Source organism: Syngnathus scovelli, chromosome 4 (assembly GCF_024217435.2).
Source record: "Syngnathus scovelli strain Florida chromosome 4, RoL_Ssco_1.2, whole genome shotgun sequence".
NCBI classification, from domain to species: domain Eukaryota; kingdom Metazoa; phylum Chordata; class Actinopteri; order Syngnathiformes; family Syngnathidae; genus Syngnathus; species Syngnathus scovelli.
In genome coordinates, this window is record NC_090850.1 from 13,364,637 (window position 1) to 13,387,114 (window position 22,478).

At 41.3% G+C, this 22,478-nt stretch overlaps 1 protein-coding gene across 2 annotated transcripts in view; it reads right to left on the bottom strand.

Moving 5' to 3' along the window:
- Positions 1 to 22,478, bottom strand: part of dennd2b (DENN domain containing 2B) — a 31,584-nt gene continuing 9,106 nt past the window's right edge. For both annotated transcript variants that reach the window (XM_049717353.1, XM_049717352.2), the window contains exons 2-20: positions 21,589 to 21,687; positions 16,996 to 18,270; positions 16,473 to 16,618; positions 12,900 to 13,021; positions 12,558 to 12,773; positions 12,028 to 12,124; positions 11,854 to 11,898; positions 11,367 to 11,551; positions 9,813 to 9,922; positions 9,427 to 9,496; positions 7,612 to 7,689; positions 7,214 to 7,354; positions 6,903 to 7,051; positions 2,551 to 2,728; positions 2,221 to 2,262; positions 1,983 to 2,094; positions 1,097 to 1,336; positions 708 to 794; positions 1 to 367 (exon numbers count right to left, since the gene is read on the bottom strand). In XM_049717353.1, the coding sequence (XP_049573310.1) occupies positions 333 to 367; positions 708 to 794; positions 1,097 to 1,336; positions 1,983 to 2,094; positions 2,221 to 2,262; positions 2,551 to 2,728; positions 6,903 to 7,051; positions 7,214 to 7,354; positions 7,612 to 7,689; positions 9,427 to 9,496; positions 9,813 to 9,922; positions 11,367 to 11,551; positions 11,854 to 11,898; positions 12,028 to 12,124; positions 12,558 to 12,773; positions 12,900 to 13,021; positions 16,473 to 16,618; positions 16,996 to 18,270; positions 21,589 to 21,662 (3,402 nt within the window). In that variant the 5' untranslated portion in view covers positions 21,663 to 21,687 and the 3' untranslated portion in view covers positions 1 to 332. The remainder of the gene's footprint in view (positions 368 to 707; positions 795 to 1,096; positions 1,337 to 1,982; positions 2,095 to 2,220; positions 2,263 to 2,550; positions 2,729 to 6,902; positions 7,052 to 7,213; positions 7,355 to 7,611; positions 7,690 to 9,426; positions 9,497 to 9,812; positions 9,923 to 11,366; positions 11,552 to 11,853; positions 11,899 to 12,027; positions 12,125 to 12,557; positions 12,774 to 12,899; positions 13,022 to 16,472; positions 16,619 to 16,995; positions 18,271 to 21,588; positions 21,688 to 22,478) is intronic.

A 22,478-nucleotide genomic window follows, 5' to 3' on the forward strand; every position in this document is an offset into this window, starting at 1 on the left:
TTGTTTTAATGAAGATTTTTATTGAAAGATTGCAAAATATCTTTACAGTTCACCTTCTTGATGCACTTTAGAATAGATTCCGATGCTTCTGCCTTGAACTGATGCAGCATGGAAGCATACAAACTGTACATTTTATGCCATTGTCGTGTCACATACACTCTTTACAAGTCTACCAGTGGTTTCAGTATGGCCAACCTGCTGTGTACCCTCCTGCCATGGTTATAGTTCATACTCTGACCAGTATCAAGGCCAGCTCACATTGAAATATGTACTGTACAAGTTTACATAAAATAACTGCAGAACGCCAGGCTTGAAATTGAGACGTGGTCACCTCAGTTCTTCTTGTGGAGAAACTTCATTTTGCTCCCTGGAAACGTCCAAACAAACCATAGTAATTAGTTTTTATGTAACGCAACTTAAATCATTTTGATAGCACACTTAGAATAAATAAATAAATAAATAAATAAATAAATGATTAACGGCTAGTCACAGTTTTATATTTCCCCATCCATTTTCCATAATTAGGGTCGTGGCTGAGCTGGAGCCTATCTGAGTTGACTTTGGGTTCCACAGTCAATTACAGGACACATATAAACAACCAACCACATTGAAAAACACACCTATGAACAATTCACTCTTGAATTAAACTAATACTGCATGGATTTGAATTGCACTCATTCTTTTAAGAAGGCCTTCAGAAACCTCACCAAGGCCTTTGAGGAACTTGTTGACGCCACTCTGTTCCGTGTCTGGCAGCTCCTCCAGATACTGATCCACCCTCTGCTCGAACAGACCTGTCACGGTATAGCCACAAGAGGTCAGTATTACTCCAGCGGTAAGCAGTACAGCTTGAACACAAAGGAGGTCAACACTCGAACACTCGAGTAGGAATGTGAAAAGCTGTTTGAACGTCTTCCTTTGATGACAACATGAAGCCAAAGTTGTCAAATACACAGAAGGGGAAAACTGTTACTGGTAAGACACAGTCATCCTCCTAGCCAGCCCACTGGACTAGTATTATTATCACAAGCAGGACACAAAAGAGATCAAATAAATGGTCAAATTGCATTCCTTATGTGACAAACTGAGAGTCTACCTTTGGCACGATTCTTCCTGAGCTCTCGGTCTTGGATGAAGCCGGCGAACATCTGTGACTCCATAAAAACCCCCAGGAAACGGCGAATGCTCTTGGATGCCACCGACTTGCGGAAGGCGTCCCTCTGGAAAAGGCGTTCGCCGCGTTCGTTCTGGGTGATGAACAGAGAGTAGTGGCCGATTGTCTCCAGGAAGAAGCGAATGAAGGCCTCCGACACCAAACTGTTTAAAGAGTTGTACTCTGCAAACACACAAAAGGAGAAAATAACTTTGGATGGCAGGCTGACATGTTTGAAAGGAAAGAAGAGGTCTTTTAGTTGCTCCTATTTTAAGGAGAAACAGAAGTTTGGCTCGACTGGGCAATAAAATGCACCCGCTGCTCTTGACAGCACAGTGCAGATTGAGCTACACGGCTCGTAAACTTTCCGTCCACTGGGCCTGAAATTAACGAACAAGTGATCTCAATTAATGGACACTGTAGGTTTATGACCTTCAAGTCATTCCCCCAGTATCTCATTGAACTCACAAAATCACAAAGTCACACAGATGGTCAAAAAGACTCCTCCAGAAACTGCCTGAGGTCAACATTTGACATTTTGCTGCCTTTCAGAGACACTTTCCTGTTATGTGTACTGTCTTCTTATACTAACTGCATCACACTAACTGATGTGCAATCCTCAGAATAAATTGTGTTCTACAATAGTGTTTGAATTTATTAAAATGTGCCTTTATACTACTTAATATCATTGGGTCATGGAAAGAACATGTCATCAAGCAGTGCAATTTCTTTTTAACTACGTATACATATTTGCATATAGAAGGTATTGTTGTACTTAACATGGACGGCGCGTTCTGTGTCACAGTGAGATAGTTTGTCGCTTCTTTACCTTCGTCCGACTCGCTGTCTGAGTCCTGACTGATGATATCATTCCTCTGCTCCAGCGCTTGTTCCAGAGCTGCTTGAAGTTTCCGTGGCAACAGCGAGGCCTCGTCATCCATCTATAAACATACGTATAAAAAGACAAACAAGCACAATCACTCGAGATAAACAACATTTTACGGGATGATTTTCAATGTGTTTTACAGCCTTGTTAAGGCTCTTGCGCCACACGTTAAAGGACAAACCTGTCTGATGAAACGGTCAGTTCCGAGGTCCACCATTAATGCCTGATGAGAAGAAGAAAACTGTCAGAAAACAACGACATCGCCTCGCTATTGTTTACACTCACTAAGGACAACGTGATGACAACAGTGGTATCAAAATATTCGTCTTTACAAAATAGGGGTAAAAAAAATGTTTGTGACACAACAGATAGAATAGAAAACCAATGGAAGTATAGAATTGTGAAAAATGGTTTGATACATGTGACAAATACAACATACAAATAAAACTGCTTTACATTCGTCCATCTAATCATTTTATGAAATTGGTAGTGAGGTGACAAACACACTCACTTCTTCTACAGGCAATTCTTTGAGCTTGGGCAAGGAGTTGGACAGCAGCCCCACCAGGAAGGGAGTAGGACAGCAGACAATGTCCAACATGGACCCGGGTAGAACGGGGATGAAGGTGTGTTGCCAGGAGAAAGGGTAGAGTAGCGCGACCACGGCATGCATGCAGCTGGACAGCGTACTGGCAGAGGGAGGGAGACAAACACGCATAATTACATCACTGCATTGTAGAGGCCACTAAATGAATCTGCTATGAACATTTTGCAATATGTGTTGTTCCCTATTGGGGCTTTGTGGTGACCACCATTAGACAAACAGGGGGGAAAAACTGAATTCTGTCACCACAGAATTTTTCAGATTCTAAACTACAGTAAAATGATACTCGGAAGAGGTCAGACCTCTACCAAGGCTAGGGTTGCAAAATTCTGAAACTTTTCATGTGAAGAAAATTGCGCAATTGCATCTTAGTCTAAAATAAGTGCCTTAATTGGAGGACCTGTAGTTGAAAATAAATGCTGAACACTCAAGCAAATTTTTATACAAACCAAGTTGACCTTTTACTTTTTACATCCCAAAAGTGACTTGGGTGAATATTAAGCTATTAGTGTTGCTGATCCTTCATACTTTGTCCTTTTGTGGGAATTTTGTTTTATTTACATACAAATTTTCATGACATTTTTTATCAAAAAATAAATACTTGTGATACCTTATAATACTAAACTTGTTTTAGTATACTATTAATTTAACAAAATGTTTCAATATTTTAATTTCTTTCTAGTAACTTTCTTATTCAAGCCATGCTTTTTGTTTTATTATTAAAATATGTGACAGGCCAAGAAAAAAATGTGCAGTGGGCCGTACGTATAGCCATACACTTTATTGACTGCTATGATAAAATGAAATACATTTGTGTGTGAACCCACGTCGAGGCACATGGACACAGAGGAGTTAGTATGATGAATTATTGAGTCACAACCACTGAACATGCTGCAACGGTTAAATCGGAGCCCCGTTGACGCAAATAGCCCCAAAAATGCAGCAGTTCTGTTCCCTTTTGACAGCTGCGGTATAACATCCAGATCCCAAATAGCAGCCCGTCTTTCTCACGATCCGTCACTTGTTGACAGTGGCTGACCCTCCTCTTCTTCCTCCTTCCCCCTCGTCCGCTACGTACGCTGCAGTGTGTTTCACAAGAGAGTGAAAATAAACTGCGGCCCGATCAGATACACACACACACACACAACAGAGGTCCAACAAATCAGTATGGATCAAGAACAAGACCCAAGGATCAAACATGGTATGCAAACACGCCCCACTTGAGATACACTTTTAATGAGAAATGTTTATCTGTGCTCGCTGTCATCAAGAGTCAGCATAAACAAAAGCTGCTCTATCCTTTCTCACTTCAAACACACACACAGCCCAGTGAAACATAATCAATCTGTACTGATAGACTATGATAGCATGTTTGGTCATTTGGAGTGAAATGATCATTGCTAAAATATGTTTTCTTGACAGGGTAGAATTAAACTCCATTGGTTGAAACCCAAATTGCAGCATTTTCAGTCAATAAATAACAAGGAGCGCTTGTAGTTTTGTTTTGGCCGATGGAAGGCTTGATAATTCCAAACAGATCAGGTCCCAACAGGGGCTGATGGGGCACAGATCTCGGAAGAGCTTCCTCACAGGCTAAACACAGGCACACAAATGGTGATACCAAAAAGATCACTTACATTGAACCGCCCCCGTACCACCACCACACACACCATGGGGGAAGATGAACTTGCAGTGAAAACACTCAGCACTGCCTTTGCGGGCCACATAAAATGATGTGGCAGGCCGTATCTGACCCCCGGGCCTTGAGTTTGACACTTATGCGCTAAGTGGTAGAAATATGAAGTATCTACAGGTTGTAAACAGTTTAGACTATTTCCATAGCTGACTTTTTGACTTTGATATCAAACATGTTGAGGGCTTATAATTGGACTCCAAGTCTGTTTGTATATTTGAAGAAAATGTTGGAATGTATGGGAATGTTAACGAATGTCATGTGGGTCGGTAGAAAATCAGTTTCACTCCAGTGAGAAGCTATTGTCACTGATGATTTAAAGAAAAAGTACTGTTTGCAGGCTGTACAGAATTCCAATTTCTGCAGTAATTGGGTGAGTTCAGTTAGAAGAAGGGTAAAAATAAATTGTACCCTTGTAACAACAAACAGTCCTGACTCTCTGCTCTCAGGTTCCTAACACAACTACAGCCATCCTTAACATTCAAATAGCTTCCCCGTGCGCGCTCATCTGAAAGCAACCAGAGAATGATGGAGACTCTCAAGAGGGAAGGAAGGAAGGAGGTGAATAGGCAAAGGTTGTCGTTAAGTGTGCGGGTGTAAACTGTGATGAGTGAGACCAACTGATGTGAAAATCAGCTGGTCCGCCTCCTCCTGTCTTGTCTCGTTTTTTGGACAACACCACATTTTTTTGAGTGTGTAGCTTTCAAAAAGATATATACAATATAAATAAACATTCAATCATACTACTAAATGCAGTAAAGTGCGGTGATCCCACTCAGAAAATCAAACACTATCAAAAAAAAGTGATCTGCTACTATGGGTTTTATTACTAACACAAGGGAAGGCAATGAAGTCCGAAGTAATAAAACTAAGCTGATAAATATGCTGACAGTTTGAAAAAAAATGTATAAGTAGGATGACTATTTTTTTTGCACACAAGGCAAAAAAAGTCCATTACATTTATGGGATGGGAGAAGCTTTATTTTGTCTCTATTTTGTGATGTGTTCTGTTGTTGTATTGTTGTTTTACATTATACGTTCTGTCAAGTGCAAAGTAAAAAGTTCTGTTGTGTAAGCGCTCTATAAATAAACATTTATTGTGTTGTATTTCTTACGGAGCAATCATAATTTTATTATATTCATTCATTATATAATTTTATTTCTCCGTGAGTGTATGATGTGTTTAGCATTATTAACTAATTGAACTTGACAACAGAGTGCTCACTCCCAGTCTCTTCAGTTTACCGAGTCAAAGGTGGCATAGCCGATGGTGATGTCATCCAGTTAAACATTCGATATGTAAGAACAAACGATACGTTGAAAATAAATTACCCTTAAAGGAATGTAGGATAACAATGTCCTTGAAAGTGTGTGAAATTCCAGTACAATAGTAACATGCAGACCGAATGGCTACAGAACAAAGAACTATTGTCCAACAGCTTTTCCTCTCACTGTTTCTCTCTTTTTTTGGATGTAGATTTCTAGGGAAAGACGCATACATAATGTTCCACGGAGGAGCTATTTTGGGAATGAATAACGTGCCAAGAGCCCAGAGGGAGCAGCCCTTTTATCATGGCAGCCATTAATACGGCATTGATGCAAGGAAATAAGAGCCCTGCACGTAAGCATGCTTACTAATCCAAACAGAGAGCCATTAGTCAGCAGCTCCACTGACTCTATCATTAAGTCTTGTAGATTTTGTAATTACAGACATGATGCGCGTTTTGTGACTCACGATGTTATCTCCTCTGACATCGACCGTTTGGTTTTGTGGTTTCGTGTCAACGCTTACACACGTGGGTTGACGGTTACGGCGTCAGAAGACAAACGGTAACGGACGATCAGCACACAGGAAGTGCATTCTGTTCCCTGCGCAGTCACTGCCCTCGCTGTTGTTTGTTTAAAGTGGCCTATTTTGCGTGGGGACTCTTTTGCATCCCCTCCCTCGCCGCCAGCGTTTGAAAAACGCCTCACTAGCCTGCGACATGTCGACATGCCGGGTCTCTTGAGACTCCTTGCGCCTGACTGAGAGAATATAATTGCCATACTTATCTTCACTCATCTATTTGTTACTTACTCCTTCCCGGTTTGTGGTGGATGACGTAGGAAGTTACAAATGGATTCGAATGGCATTTGTTTCCGAGTGAATGCTGCATTTGTGTCACAATGACGTACTACGTAGCAAGCAGTCAAAATACATTGTGTAATCAAATCTTTTATCTGGAGCTCCACCTTGTCTAACAGCTTTTCCCTGGCCCCTCAAATAAGTTTTGTGGCAGTAACGTATGAGTTTGTGTGACTGCGCCAATAACTATATTTCAGCCAAATTTGGGGTGAAAGGGATTTTGAGCCTTTTTTTTTTTTTCATCATGGCTAGTTCAACGAGGTTCTCACAAATACTGTATCAATTGAAACTAACCCATACCAAATACTGCAAATATTTTCAAAGTAAATGCTTCTGATTATGTTTTTATTAAATATGGATAATAAGAAAACATTCCACCTTTAATGCAACAATCAATCTGACATTGTTTTAGTGTTTGCGAACTACGGCAGGGAGCCTCACCTGAGTTTATCAGCCACAAAGATGACCCTGCGCTCCAGCAGAAGCGAGGCAAAGACCCGAACAACCTGCCGAACGCCCAGGCAACCAAACAGACTGTCAAAGTCCACGTGCTCCAGTCTGGAGTCGGTGGGCCGCCTAAGCTCGATGACCTGAACAACCAAAGAGTTAACATCTAACAGTGTAGAGCCAGATAATATCACGGATTAGAAACAAGAAGAGGCTTTCACCAACTTGCCATTTAAATGACAAGTACAATGAGCATTTAATGTATGTGATGAAAGTGCTAACACAAATGAGTTGACTGTTCTGACCTCATTTCCCGCACCGGGCAGAAAGGTCTTAACTTTGATGAGCTTTCCGGGCGCAGGAAAGGGAGACTCCATCAGGCTCCTCATGAAGGGATAGACCAGCGCTGCTGATACCCCTCGCCGCCGCTCGACCTCATCTAAGATCTAGACGGCAAGAGTGTGTAACATTAAAATGTATTTCTAACACTAAGCCTGCTGCAATTAGAATTATAACATTGTTGTCACCCTATACCATAATCAAAAGTGGCATATTTAATTTGTCTGAACAAAGAATAACTCTGGGAATTCCGAAACTAAAATAACTAAACAAGAACAAACATATAGCCGTTTGAAATTGAACCAAAACCACCCACACCGCTTATCTAGGGTACATGTGCTTGAGTGTGTTTGCATGAACTCACAGTGGAGAACAAGTCAAAACAGCCTAGCCTACTGATGACACAGTAAACTTCTGGAAGCCGAGGTCCTTTCCCACTCGGCTGCAAGAGAAAAGACCAAATTAAACAGCAGCGATGACAGACTTATCAGCTGAGGCTGTTTTTTTTTGTTTTTTTTAAGAGTGAAAGAAGGAAGGGGTAGCAGCAAAGGTTAAAAGGCGTGGAATTCACCTAAAAATAGAACCCTGGCTTTTTTTTTCTATATTCTCACTGACATCTTCAATCTATTTGAGGTGAGCCGCTTCCTAAACACAGGTGCTTTATCTATGCCTGCTGATGCTATCTACCTTCCAAACATACATTCATAGGACGAGACGTTCCTCGAGACACTCGCGCAAGGCCTCAAGAAACGGCAAACCTCTTGTCCATATTAGGTAGAGCATTTTCCCTTGTTTCTTCTCTGCCTTTCCAAATGGATGATTAAATCAACTGTGTGGAGCTTGATTCAAGTGCTCAGGAATGCTCGCTTGCTGCCAACTTGCTGGACAGACAGGAGGGAGGAAACAAAGCCACCGAAGGAGAGCGGCTCACCTCTTGTTCTACCTTCATTAAAATCTTCGATCAACATTCACTTGGCTACAAAGTACGGATGAAGGAATTCACTACATTGACCTTGCCAGTGACCCTTTGACAATGTACATAAATATTCGCAGAATGACCAAATTGCAAATTCTGCATCATGAAGCTCAGTACCCACAAACTATAAACTGTGCAAGCAGCTCATTCAAAAAGCTCAAAAAAAAAAAGTTCAAACAGTTCTGCGGTCTCATTATGCGGAAGAAATGTTCTAAAATTACAAAGTTAAAAACTTTTATGGTTTCAGTTGGTTTTGCCTTCACTCCTTATATGCTTATGAATTTAAAAATCTCAGCAAATCTGTCCTGAAGAAACACTAGTGACAGCTTGTAAAAACTCCCCACGAACAAGACGAGGCCTCCAGGACACGCAGACGGGATCAGATGGCCCATCTGACTTGATCAGAGTGAAAATGGCAGGCCAACTCCAGCAGCATCTTTGACTTTGCTATTTTTAGGACAAATACCACTATGGCAACTTCACTATTCAGACATTATGATGAAAAAGACAGCATGTGGTCCTGACCAAGGGTGTACTGACGTTTAGCTGTAGTTATTTTGGCCATCTTGGATCAAAATTTCTTTAGTAATTTCCTTCTTTGGGCACAAGAGCAACAATCCCTGAAAAAAAGCCGGAAAGCCATTTAAGCATTGAATTGAAAGTCTTGATATGCATTTTAAAGTTCAATGTAAAAGTATGCTCTCTGTTTGTTCTCACCAATAACAGAACCTTTGCCCCATTGTCTAACAAAGCACGTACTAGTACTTTTTTTTTTTAAATCTTATTTCTAATCATCCTATATCAGCTGTTGTAAAATCAGCTACACTTTTCACACTATTTGGAAAACGATTTTATAGTATTTCTTAACACACACACATTCGCATGATGCCTGATTCATAGTTTTTTTTAAACCGGATCTTTTTATGTACTTGTGCACATCACATAAAAATACATCTTCTATTGTGGATGATGTGACACACATGCGCACAAAGCACGACATCACAAGGCACGGTGTTAACGGAAGCAAATCTTTTTCATTGTGTTCGTACGTTTATCTTCCTCCAAGCCCAGAAATTCAACTATGACGTCACCACTGGAAAAGCCGAGCTCATGTGCAAATGAAAAGGTCTGTCACAACAAACAAGGCTCAGCAGGATGTGCACAGAAGCACAGAGAGGGTGGGGGAGGTGAACGGTAGCTGACCAGCAAGCGTCTGCAGTAGCCGAACCTCCTGCTGCCGTCTTCTCCGGTCAACATGAAGGAGAAGGTCTCGCTGTAGCATAGAACAATTCACACAGGGTAAGGCATGACAAAGAATATTTTCTAAAGGCTTCATATGAAATGCAATGTAAAGAAGTGGCAAATTCCAATCCTAAAAATAATAGGCCAGAATCCTGCAACCGTTTTGAAATTATCGTCAGAAATGCTTCTGGGTCAACATACAGCAGTTTCAGCTTATTGCTTATAGTCAAGTTAGGAATAAAGGCTTATAAATATACGTATATGTATTATTTATATATTCATTCACCCATCCATTTTATACTTTTTTTATGCGATGCATGTGTTTCTAAATACACAGTCAGCCATACCTGGAAAACTCCGTGACAGGATTCCAGTCTTTGGCATCAGGAAAACAGAACTGAGGGATAGCTTTGAGCCTCTGTTCTGCCTCTCTCATCTGCTTGGTGAGCCTCTCCAGCTGCAGGTCCAGTGGAAAAGAAAAGACATTTAGATCGTTCTACCCACAAAGATCTGTGTGACATCTGTGTTTAATACAACAACTAAACATGGGCATTGCCGTTTTGACAGATGGGTTAAAGTATGTAAGAAAACAATCCCTTATGCTACTTTGGCACGACTGTATTTGTATAGTACTAGCATGAGTCCAAGAGTGTTAAGCTGATTGTCTAAGGCTAATATAAATTATATAATTTCCTGTATCTTTGTAACTCTTTATTTAACCATTTTTCTTTATACCAAAAAGGATAATAATGCATCAATTTTTCAATTTTGTCCTCACAAGTGTTGCAGGCATGTAGGAGCCTACCCCAGCTGACTGACCTGAACTGGTTGCCAGCCAATCGCAGGGCACACTTAGACAAACAGCCATTTGCACTCACAATCACACCTACGGATAACTTGGAGTGCTCAATCTGCCTACCATGCATGGTTTTGGGATGTAGGAGGAAACGCACGCAGGCACGGGGAGAACATGCAAACTCCACACACGAAGGCCAGAGTTGAAGTGAACCCAGGGGCGAACGTGCTAACCAGTGTGCTACCGTGCCGATAATAATAATGATAATTTTAAAAAGAATAAAATAAAATAATTGAGTTTTTGTCCACGAGCAGAGTCTAGAAGCAATTCAGTAATATTTGATGGGCTTTTTCGCCTTTATCGTGCACACGCACAAAAGCGCATATGGCCCGCTGCCGCACCATGCGACACGGCCTAACATGACTTAAGTGGAACATCATGAAATAAAATTCCAGTTGCTGACTTTCCGCATCTAAAAAGACATGCCAGCATAGTGCAGGCAAAACGAGAAGCAGCTGGAAGAACATTTCCGCTTGTGTAACCATTTTTTAAAATCCGAGAAACAAAAATTATTAGAGTCGTTTCAACACGCTTCGACAATTGAGGAAGGCCTCTCCCAAGCCACAGTTTTGGCAGTGCTGTCCCAAATTTCAAACCATCCTGGATGGGCACAAACTGTACAACCAATTGCCACCCATTTGGAACGAGATAAAAGTGTTCTGTATTGACAAAACAAAACAAAAAACATGACTTTTATGTGGTTGCTGGCTTCCCCAAATATATCAACTGCGGGAGAGTTATTCCCAGTTACTGAGTAATGCTTGTTTGTATTCCATTAACATTCCCAATTCCACCCTTTTGAATTTCATTTTGCAGCCCTCCACTTTTACACCTGTTGCCAACAGCATGTGTAATCCCAATCAAGTGGCCAGTATTTGGGTTACATGTAAATCAGGCCTTAGGTGAGACGCTAGGTTGCTTTTTGTTGGACCGCGCATGAGAGAAAACAAATCACGTTACTTCAAATTCTTGTCACGTCAGATAAAAGTAAAATATGTCTGAGAGAACCAGCAGCAGGTTCTAGTTACGATGTTCATACCCTCACCTTGGGGAACTGGTAAGTGACCTCTGGGGAGTAAGAGTTCTTGCTCTGCTTCTTTTTCAAAGACACAACGACAAAATACTCAAAGAGTTCTCTCTCCTGCCACTCAATTAGTTGCAGCTCCAGCGTGCGGTAGCTGGGGGCCCGTCGAAGGATGGATTGCAATTTCAACAACCTCTGGGTGTGAGCTGAGGAGGCAATGAAAGAAAATACAAAAAAATATTGTTCAATCATTAATTAGTAAATTAACAAATGCAATCTTATGGTACCTGCTGGAACGCACTAAAAATGCTAATGGCATATTGTAAACTTTCTGAAATCTTTGTCAAAGTTCTGTGAACTACTGTGAACTACTGAAATCCCATTCATTTGGCAGAATTTGTAAGGTCAAGACAGGTCCCATCATAAAAACAAAACTGACATGGGAAACTGCTCCACCCTCACACAAGTCTAGCACCTCAACCTGGAAACTGGCGATGTGGTCACTCACCTTTGAACCTGTCATCAGAATCGCTCTCGCTCTCGCTGTTGTCATCTGGGGGAGCAGACATGAGACAGACAAGAAGCTTTTCTTTGGTGCAAAGGGCAATTTCACAAACACGTGTTAAGGCATTGGGAAAGACATAGCAAGTTGAGGCGGCTTTGATGACAACGTTCTCCCTACCCCTCAAAGATGAGGTGTCGAGATTGGTCATGGACAGCTTTTTAAGTCTCTTCTTTCCACGTTTACTGCAGTAAATGGAGTTGATTCTCTGGACCAACTGTAGACAGAATACACTGTAGCTTAATCTCAGCAAGAAAACAAAGCACTGGTGTCACAAGTTATAGTTTATAAAACTATCATTACTCCTGAAATGAATACCGTACTCTATGATTTACTCTAAACAAGCCCCATCGTTAGACGTGCTCTACTCTCTCACCGAGGGAACTAAACAGCAACGCATTTTCCTTTCTCACGAGTCAGGTTACAATTTTATATTGACACATTTAAAATGTTCTTTATTTTTATCATTTAAAATGTTCTTTATTTGTATCATGCTGCTGCACGTTACACTGAAGTCATCTGGCACCCTTCACGGAAACCGCTGATCTGAACCAAAGCAATATAAGAATCCTAGAAGTGTGGAACGGAACACAAGTGGGGCTCTGCGAGGGCTAAGTGGAGATGTTTGTGTTGGATCCAGCGACGTGTACCTTGGGAATCCGCCAATGCCTGTGTGAGCCCAGGTTATCACCGGTCCCGCAAAGGCTATCATCCAGCAGGCCACAAGAGGAAGCTGATACACCCATCTGCGGGAGGAGCAACGTTTCATCATGACTGTGGCGTTTGGACAGCGCTGACACTCGGTGGCTCTTCCGGTCATTGGTGCTCAGAAGGCGAAGGGACTGACTGCTGGGTTTGGACGGCAACTAATGACAGAAAGTGGAATATGAAATGATTAGTATTTGGTCGAATGCCAGCTCAGGTCACTTGAACCCCATATCATAAAAGAAAAACAACATGTAATATTCAGAAAAGTGAAGCCTTTGGTTTACCTGAGGTGGAGAGTTTTGCTTCCGGTCCATGGCAGTCCAGGATCTGCTGCTCTCCAAATGACAAGTTTTCCGACCCAAGCTCCTTCGCTTTAGGTCAACATCCTCATATGGGTTCTCCTTCTCTGTGGACAGGATATTCATATTCAGTAAACATTAAATTATAATGAATTTACTCAGGCATGAAATCCAAAAGACAAATCAAACTGTGCGCTCAAAAAGGGCAGCTGAAGGTGTCAGGAGAACCAGAAGATCCTACTCTGATTTGTGTGTAAGGTAAGAAATCAGGGAAGGTAAGTCAAAGGTCATTCTCAGCTGGATCATACTGTTTCAAAACAGTTGTTGGCACTGGGCCCCACAGAACCCAGTGAGCCGAGCTGAAGCAGATGAGTCACTGTCCAGGCATGCAAACTGTCTGCTCTACTGAGGAAGAGGAGGCTCATCTTTGAAAATATTTTTTTTTTTGTGATGAAACTCGGAGATAAATAGTTCCTGTGAGCTGGGAAATCAGATTAGGTCTCGCAGTACAAATATAAAAAATTAAAACAAGCTTCTACCCCATACATTGTTGGTATTGCATTGCAACTTCAGAAAGGGCAGTATCTATCTATCTATCTATCTATCTATCTATCTATCTATCTATCTATCTATCTATCTATCTATCTATCTATCTATCTATCTATCTATCTATCTATCTATCTATCTATCTATCTATCTATCTATCTATCTATCTATCTATCTATCTATCTATCTATCTATCTATCTATCTATCTATCTATCTATCTATCTATCTATCTATCTATCTATCTATCTCTGTTCGTCCGTCCGCCCGGGCCAGTGTCAGTGCTACTCTGACAATTGCTTTCACCTCAAAGGGCCGTCAACAATAAGTCTTAGGGGTTCTGTTCTGGTCACAGTTTGTGATGTTCTACCACTGTTCTGTTATCTCATACTACTGCAAATCATAAGCCAACAAATTCCCAGTTTGACTTCCGAGCCGGAAAAAAAGCAGGCAAAATGTCAGCTTCCGTCTGCATGACCTCAAGTGATTATAAAGTATAGGGCACTTTTTCTGACATGTCAAACGCGACACTGTATTAAAACTTTAATGTGCACACTGTACTTACTGTATGTCTCGGCAAGTAAATTATGCTACAAATTATGCACATTATAGAGAAATGCAGCCTGACAGAAGGCCAAAATTTGTCATGAGTCCAGCTCAACTCTGATGGTTACACTGAGAAAAACCTTTTGGCAGGATCTGACAACTGTGAGAAAGTAAGGGAGTCAAATCAACCAGATGGGAAAATGAGGACTGAATATACAGTAAGTCAGAGCCTATACTTCACACTCCAAAATAATAGGGCGCAACATTTCTGGCAGCTCATTGGACGTGTAATCATTCAGTGAGTTGCCTGACTTAACACAATGGCAAAGATGACAATCACTTCTTCTAAGTTGTGTGTGACATTTATTTTGGCGATGTGAGTAGCACAAACAACATGCAATCTCGTCTTTTCCGGGAACAATTTAGGATGCTTCAACATGTGGCCCCAAACGTCATATCTGTCTCACAATGCAACATCAGTCTGACCCAGTCATACAGAAGCAAAACTTACAAATGGATATGATATGACAGGATAAGCTGGCCCCGGTTGCTAACATGTTTTAAATTTCATACACAGCATCCTTAAAAGAAATAAATGTAATTGTAACTTACAAAGGATAAGAAAATAATGTTTTGCTACTTCCAGAGGGTGATCTCTCGTGTACTCAGGATGTCAAACAATGAGTGTACATAGACTGTGTTAACCTGCAACCCGATATTTGTTTTGTTATTTTAAGGTTAATTTTTAAACTTTAAGGGTAGGACAGAGACAAAAAGATTAGCTTTCCTGAGTTACGTGTATCATCAGAGTTGAGCAAAATGAGAAAGACGTGCACGGCTCCATGCTGGGCAGCAAGTCTATTAAAGTGAAGCAGTGCTGTAATGAGAGCCTGCTGGGAAAATTACACGTCTGGGAGGCAGCTAATGTACTGCGGGGTACAATTTACTCCTCTCCAACATAGTATAATGCAGAGGGTGGACACACCTCGACTCCACTCTGTGATTGAACATCTCTGTGTACACAATGGAATCTCCAGCCAGGGTGAGGCACAAAACAAACTACGTCTGTATCCGCTTACCCGGTGAAATGGACACACTACACTATCGAGCCCTGATTGTACGTGACAAATAAAGTACATTTGGCAGCACACAATTTCGTCTTTCCTGAAATCATTCTGCCTCGAATCTCATAAGACAAACCACATTGAGCAACGAACAACTTTTCTTAACTAGCTAAATGATACAATTGTAACCTGATCCTGTGTATTCCAAAAACTTTTGGCAGATGTATTTACAAGAGTCTAAGCAGGAAACTACGTCAATGACGGTAACACATAAGACTTGTGTCGCTTAAATCATCAACACAGATGACTGAATCATAGTATCAATGTTGTAAAGAGTGTGATTCATCCTTTGCTTCAACGATTCCCTCACTGACACATCATTAATACATTGCACTCGTCTGGCCGCTTTACCTCAGTGATGCAACTAAACAGCCACAGCAGGACAACAACTGACTTACAGTCGAATGTCTAAAAAATAGTAAGCGAAGACCAGAAGCTTGTACTTTTAAGATCGTTTAAAGTGAAGTCAGAAATCTGTTACTACGTTTGATACGCTCTGGAAACAAATGCAAAGACTGAGAACTTAATTTTTTCACCATTTCAGTTTCTCAAATTTTGGGGGTTGTGGTTAGAAAAGGCCCAGTAACGCCCCTCCTTCATTTTAAAGTTCAACCTCTACTTAATGTGGTAAACAATAAGCCCTTAGTTGGGATTTCATTGTTCTTATTATCTCTGGAAGACGCATCCTCATAGTCAATCATTCAAAAAGAACTTGAAAAAAATAATATGATCATGTCCGAATATTTGGATTTTATTAGGAATGTATCATTCAAGCATTTTCTTTTAAACCGAATCTCACACAATATCTATGCTATTCCAAGCCAGGCTTTACTCACGCTGACACTCATTTTCAGCACATTAAATACGCCCATGGGAGCTGACAACGGGAATTGGGCAGAAGGCCTGGGGGCATTTTCTTGTGGAAAGGAATTTGGGCTTCAACATGTCCAGCATTTCATGCACACATGATCTCACAAGTAATGACTCAGTGCAGTTACAGTAAACTACTCAAGATCCATGTGAGAATGCCTTCAGCTTTGCTTCTGTTTTTGTGGGCAGATGGAAAATCAAGATAACTGATTACAAAGTATTATTCAGTTCTAGTTTGGTTTTAAAATGTAAACTGTAAAGAAATGCAAACAATCTGTTCAGTAGCCAAACATGTTAAGTGCTAATCTCATCAATTAAAGTCTCAGACTTCACAGACCAATTCCACTTTTGTTTGATTTTATATACTTACTCAACAACTGTCACTTAAATACACATATCAGCGACTTTAATCATTTACATCCAAAGGTGTAGTTAGTAGGAAAAGGAGGCTTTCCCTCCTTCAAGTATGCTTACCTATTATGTCCTCGTATGCATTCTCTTCTAAAGTGCTTTTGGAATTGGGTTGAATCAGCGTCTCTGTGGTTAGTGTGCCATTCTCTGTCGGCAAAGAGGGTTTTGACGACAGCAGACTTGTCGATTCCGCTGATTCACAAGGCTCTCTAAAGGATAAAGTAAAATTGAGCAGATTGCAATGGGATGGATTGAGTATTGATAGAGGGCATATAAATTAAAAAACAAAGTTATCATGCATAAAAGAAGTAAAAACTCAAACTGCCTTAATCAGCAAATGATAACAGAAATAAATGTATTTTTTTAAAAGGTTGCCAGACATAATCGTATTTTAGTAGCGTGGATATTTACTTGTTTTTCTGACTACTCATTCCACATAGATGTACACATACCAGACATCTTGGGTATGTTTTTGGTGCATTAGAGCTAAGGTCGACATTATGTCACCGCTGAAAGCTTGTGGCTTTTGTCCTTAGGACATAGATGAGTGAGTAGAAAAAGAAATGCTTGAAGATACCCATCTCACCTGTTTTGTGATGGGCTGGAAGTGACGCCCACCAACTTCACCGTCCGTGTGGTGCTTGGCGCCGGGGTCGAGGGCAGGGGGGGCGGAGACTCACAGTCTGGAGGTAGTCCATTCATCGATAATGTGCCCTTCTCCTCACGTTTGGCGTCATACTCAAAAGTTCGCTTGGGTTTAGGTAGGGGATTGATGGGAGGTCCACCAGACATCTGTTGGCTGGCTGGTTCTGGGCTTATCGACCTGACTGAAGCCACACTGAACCTTTGCCTGTGTTTTGCCAACTTATCAGGTACCGAAAGAGAATCCGGTTCCGTGGCTATGGAGCAAATACTACTACGCTTGCTGGTGCATGTGCTATCAAAGTCTTCACCAATCACAAAAGATTTTTGTCTTGTCTTGTCTGAAGCGTAGCATTTACTCAGATAACGAGGAGGGGGCGGGCTAGGATTCTCCTTCAGGGCTTGTTCTATTTTTTGTATCCTGTTGAGGACCGCCGAGGTCTCCTTACGACCAGAGGGTGAGCGTACAAATGCTCCAAATGACTCAGTCTTTGTTATCCGTTTCTGGAAGCGGCCTAAGCCATCTTTGTCGGAAGCTCCTTCCTCTTCCTCTGTCTCTGTGTAGGAGCATTCTGAGAAAGCTGTGCTCATCCTGCGAATCCCCTTAAAGTCAAAAGCCTTCTCGCTACAGGGAGAAGAGAGCCGACTTGGGCAGCCCTCACTGCCTCCGATGCGCTCTCGCCCTGACCTTTTATCCAGACACAAGCTCATCCTAGGCAAAGTGACCCTTCTGCACTCCCATTCTGAAATCTTTTTGCGGACTGTGGTGGGAAGAACACCCGTTAATGGCCTGTTAATAGAAAGGTTGCGCTTGTGATCTTGGTTAGAGAGAGACCCGAGTGAAAGTGTACTCCAACTCAGGGGTCTACCATTAAATCTCTCCGATGGAGAAACATCCCCTTGGTTCTCTTTTTGCTCCTGGGCGTCTTGACTTTCGCAATACTCCTTAGCTTGAGGCTTATAGATGGAGAGACGGTTGTCCAGGCAGCTGATGCTCTTTGACTTTGTCAGACGGTGTCGTGACTCGAGATCACCCGTGAAGGACGATCCGCTGCCAAAGTTTGCGGTCTTGCTGTTCCAGCCAGCACGTGCCAAAAAACGTCCGTCTGTCCTGAGGTACTTGCTCTGTTTCTCGTAATGCTTCCCGTCACCGGGGAGAGGTGGCTCGCTCTGACCCTTGCCACTGGACACAGCAGGAGAGGGAGATCCAGACTGGCACCTAATAAGAGACATGAATGAATAAGCAATTCAAGTATTGAAATATTTATTGACAAGAGCACTCAATAGAGCACCAACATTTGTCCACAAATTGGACTCTTTCTTCCTTCTACTTTAGGAAACAGTCCAAGACACAAACCATTTTCAAGAGTCAAGAGCTTTTTAAGTTTGAATGTCCTTAGGAAAAATTGACTTTTTCAATTGACACATTTCAATTGACACACACTGGTGTCTTCTCATCTATCGAGGGACATCAATATCACACAATGATCATTTATGAGTTGCTTATTTCTGAGAATTTGACTATGATCAAACTATTGTGAATTTTGCCAGAGGGTGACGTCGTGTGGCAAACTTAATAACTAGTCAAGCGGCAGCTGTAATGACTGAAACTCTCTGTGAAGTGGTTGACAACTACCAGGCTAATGATTTCATCCTACCATTTGAAGGCTGTCCCATATCAAAGCCTTCCTAAATGGAACCCATGTTTCTTGCAGAATGCAAAAGGTGGGAACATCTTCCATGCCCTCCCATTTAACAAGGGATGGCACAGCTACTGAAGGAGCATAGGCCAGGTCCTCCAAAGGGTGGAGCTCCGAAATTGGGTCACAGCAAGTGACACATAAAACGCCATCTTTTGTGTCCATCCACAACTAAATTTAATGACTTCCTCTCCAGCCCATCCCACACCTTTCCATAAAGTTATGGAAACTGGTTTTGTAATTTGAGTTAGATTGGTAACAACATGCAGTGGATACAAATGCAGGTAGGTAATCAACCACAGATGTGAAAGAAGTCAAATGAGCGACAGAATTAGCGATTCTGACATTAGCAGTACATTTCCATTTCCTTTTTAATATAATCACAGCAAACTATTCAGTATCTTGCATCAGGAGTGTGAAACTGTTGCCAAAACAAATCCCCCTGCATTACAATGTCAACATAGGTTTTTCCAAATCTCAATCTATCTGTAGACCTCACACAGTAAACGGTTTAAAGATTTAATCAAATGTATAGCGTGTTTTACCTGTAAGTGTCTTCTCAATCCTCGACCGTCCAAAGCTGAGCTGTTAAGTGATACTAGGTGCTTATCCTAATGCTGCCTGGACCTGTCGCTTTCTCATCATATTTCATTCTTCAGCTTTCTTCAGAAAGGCAAACATTCCCTGTAGACTGCAGCCTTACGTCACACACCGCACGACTCATAAATGTTGAGTCGACTTATAATGACTTGGAAGCTGGGTTAGTATTGCAAAAGTGAAGCGTTATGAGATCTGATGTCACAGCTTTGGGTAGAATAACAAGCAACGTGGGAGGAGGAGGCTGGGAGCTGTGGGACTGCGATCCGACAATGCAGGTTGGGACAAATCTCTCCTCACACCTGTCTGCCCTTCCCAAGTTTCGATCCTCATGCTTCAGGGTGGGAGAACACTTTAAAACCTGTTTGCTACTATGAGATGAAGCCTTTAAAAACATCTATGTTTACACAGACCAAAATCAATTCAAAATGATTCTATAAATTGGCTTTGGCATGATTATTAATTAATGATAATACAAATTACGCATGACAAATTTGTTTGATGAAGAACGCTATCAGATCCAACAGAGGACATGATGGATTGGAATCAAAGGGGGATAAAAGAATGTACTCTGAAGTCGCTCTGGGTTCTTGGAAAAGTTCCAAACTAAATGACCAAATCAAATGTCTACCATGGGAAGGCGACAGTGAAGTTAAATATTAATGAGAATGTTTAGGAAGTGACAGACACAAAAGTTCACTAACATCTCTTAGTTGTTAATCATTCACTTTTTCACAAGTGAAGTTTACCTTTTGAGATGTTTCGTTAGTCATATGTCTCTTATTTGACTTCAGGAATGGGGTCTGTTTACATTTGTGCCCAGCAACACAGAGACTGATGTCTGATGACATCATCTTACAGGCATAAAAGAATATATGAGCAAAACAACAGTCGATATGATATAGTAAATGCATCCATTTTTACGCTGTTTAACCTCAAGGTGACAAGTCTTGTCACGGACTTCATGCTGTATACACTTCTTTCTATACAATGTAGTTAGCTTCCCATAAGGCTGTGAGGGTGCGCCTTCAACAAAGATCAATTCAAATAAATGGTTTGGCCTGACTACAGTATTGAATTAAAACAAAATCAAAATATATTAACTTTTTTTTTCTTTGTTCACAATGTAATTTAAAATGGTCAAGCTGCACCAACAAGGTACTAAATGCACTTGTAAACCATTTTGCTTAAATACAAGGTTGAAAAGCCATCCATCCATCCATCCATGGAGGTTGCAAAGCAATCCTAAAATATATCATGACTCAGCACGATATGACTGTGTAGCCATTCAGCAACCACATCCTATACAGTGCCATGTAATTACATTGAGTGTGGTATGCCACCTAAAGTGAGCCAACTTTGTCATGCAAGTATAGTGAAAATCTTCAGGTCATTTGAGGTTGCGCTGTATGATAATCTATGGAAACATGCATTTTAAATTGAGTTCATTTTACCGTCAAGCACCAACGAGTGTTAAGACGAATATCTTTCAATGAGTCCTATCTACGTGTTGAGCGCAAGGCGCAGCCTAACTGTCTGCATGGGTGGAGTTTTCTTTGTTTTGATATATTGTTCTCTAAAAATTGCAGCATGGAGAGTCTCTGCCATTTAAATACATGAATGGCACAATTGCTGCAAAGAGGCTTTCATCATCTTTCTCTTTCACTTACTCCTTTTTTACTCTCGCTTGTTTCCTCTCTGTATTATCACAGAATCACAGCGGTAAAAGGTATTGCAGTTTGCGAAGTGTTGCCTTGCGCATCAGGCCCAGACTTAAACCCACAGCTCGAGCACGACGGTGCCTACAACTGTGATATGTAATCCGTCGACAAGCATACCAGCTTGAGTACTGGCTGATTTTTGCAAACCAAAAATCAGCCAGTCCTCAAGCTGGTATGCTTTTTGACGTATTACATGTCATAGTTGTAGCCACCGCTGCAAATTTATCTTTCTGTTTGAAGGAGTTTTCAGAGTCTGGATCAAACAGATGACAGGATGACTGCCAAGCTAAGCAAGATATCCCGTATCATTCCTGGAGCTTGTTTCTCTCATCAGCTCATAACGTGCTCGCACAAGATGCAGCTCGCTACTGTTAATAGCTGGATGGGGCCCTTGTCCAAAATCTCGCAAAAGCTTTGGAAGTCGTTTCCCAGGAGTAAAAACAAATACTCATTACATCCCAAGAAGCAGTTACATAGTTTGGAGGCAGGACTGTAGGAACATGCGGAGGTATCACTAACCTGTCGGGGGGATCCTGTGGAGCTTTACCCCCTCCTGCATGAGGCACAGCCTTTGGACTCTTGTTGGCAGTCATACTTGCCTGCAAACCACCCACTCACCTAGTTAAAAAATACAAGCATTGTCATCAGTTTTGCAGTCGATTCACAGACCAAAACATAAATCGTGATTAAATGCCAACTTAAATTGCCTTTTTTTTTTCAACAAGGTATACACAGTGGTTTAAAAGTGTCAAATGGCAAGAATGTCAATTGATTAATACACTTCAGGGAAAAAGCAGTTTCTCCTCCCCATGTGTTTGCCCTCAGACAAGAGGCCATTACTCATGAAAATCACATTTTCCAAAGTACAAATATGCAGAGCGCTGACAATAATTGCTCAACAGCACAATGAGGTCAAATGGAGATCCTCAGAGATCAGAGATGGAGGATGGGAGGGCGATGAGTAGCATGTCATGTTTACAGGAAGTTGTTATATGAAGAAGCCAGCCAACCAGAAGTGCGCCTGAGTCTTATAGAGACAGATGAGAAGAGAGGGAGCATTCCTGCTGTCAGCTATTTCCTGTGACTGTGGACCGTGCTGCAGGGATGCCATATGCATCATGATTAGATTGTTGTGAGAGAAACGATGCTCTCATGACACTGCAAAGGCGAAACAAAAATTGGCAAGTGCGATGTTAAACAATGGAAAAAAATTAAGATATGTGGGTTATGTTTTTGTCATGAATATTATAATAATATTTGTAATATGTGCACAAGGCCACGTTTACCTGTCATCTTTTTTAAGCCATGGTCATGAAAAATATCTTGGATTGATTTTTTACTTCATTTTAAGAAATATAGTAATATGACAAACTGGAAAGAATTCTAACAAGTGTCATACAGATGTTTTT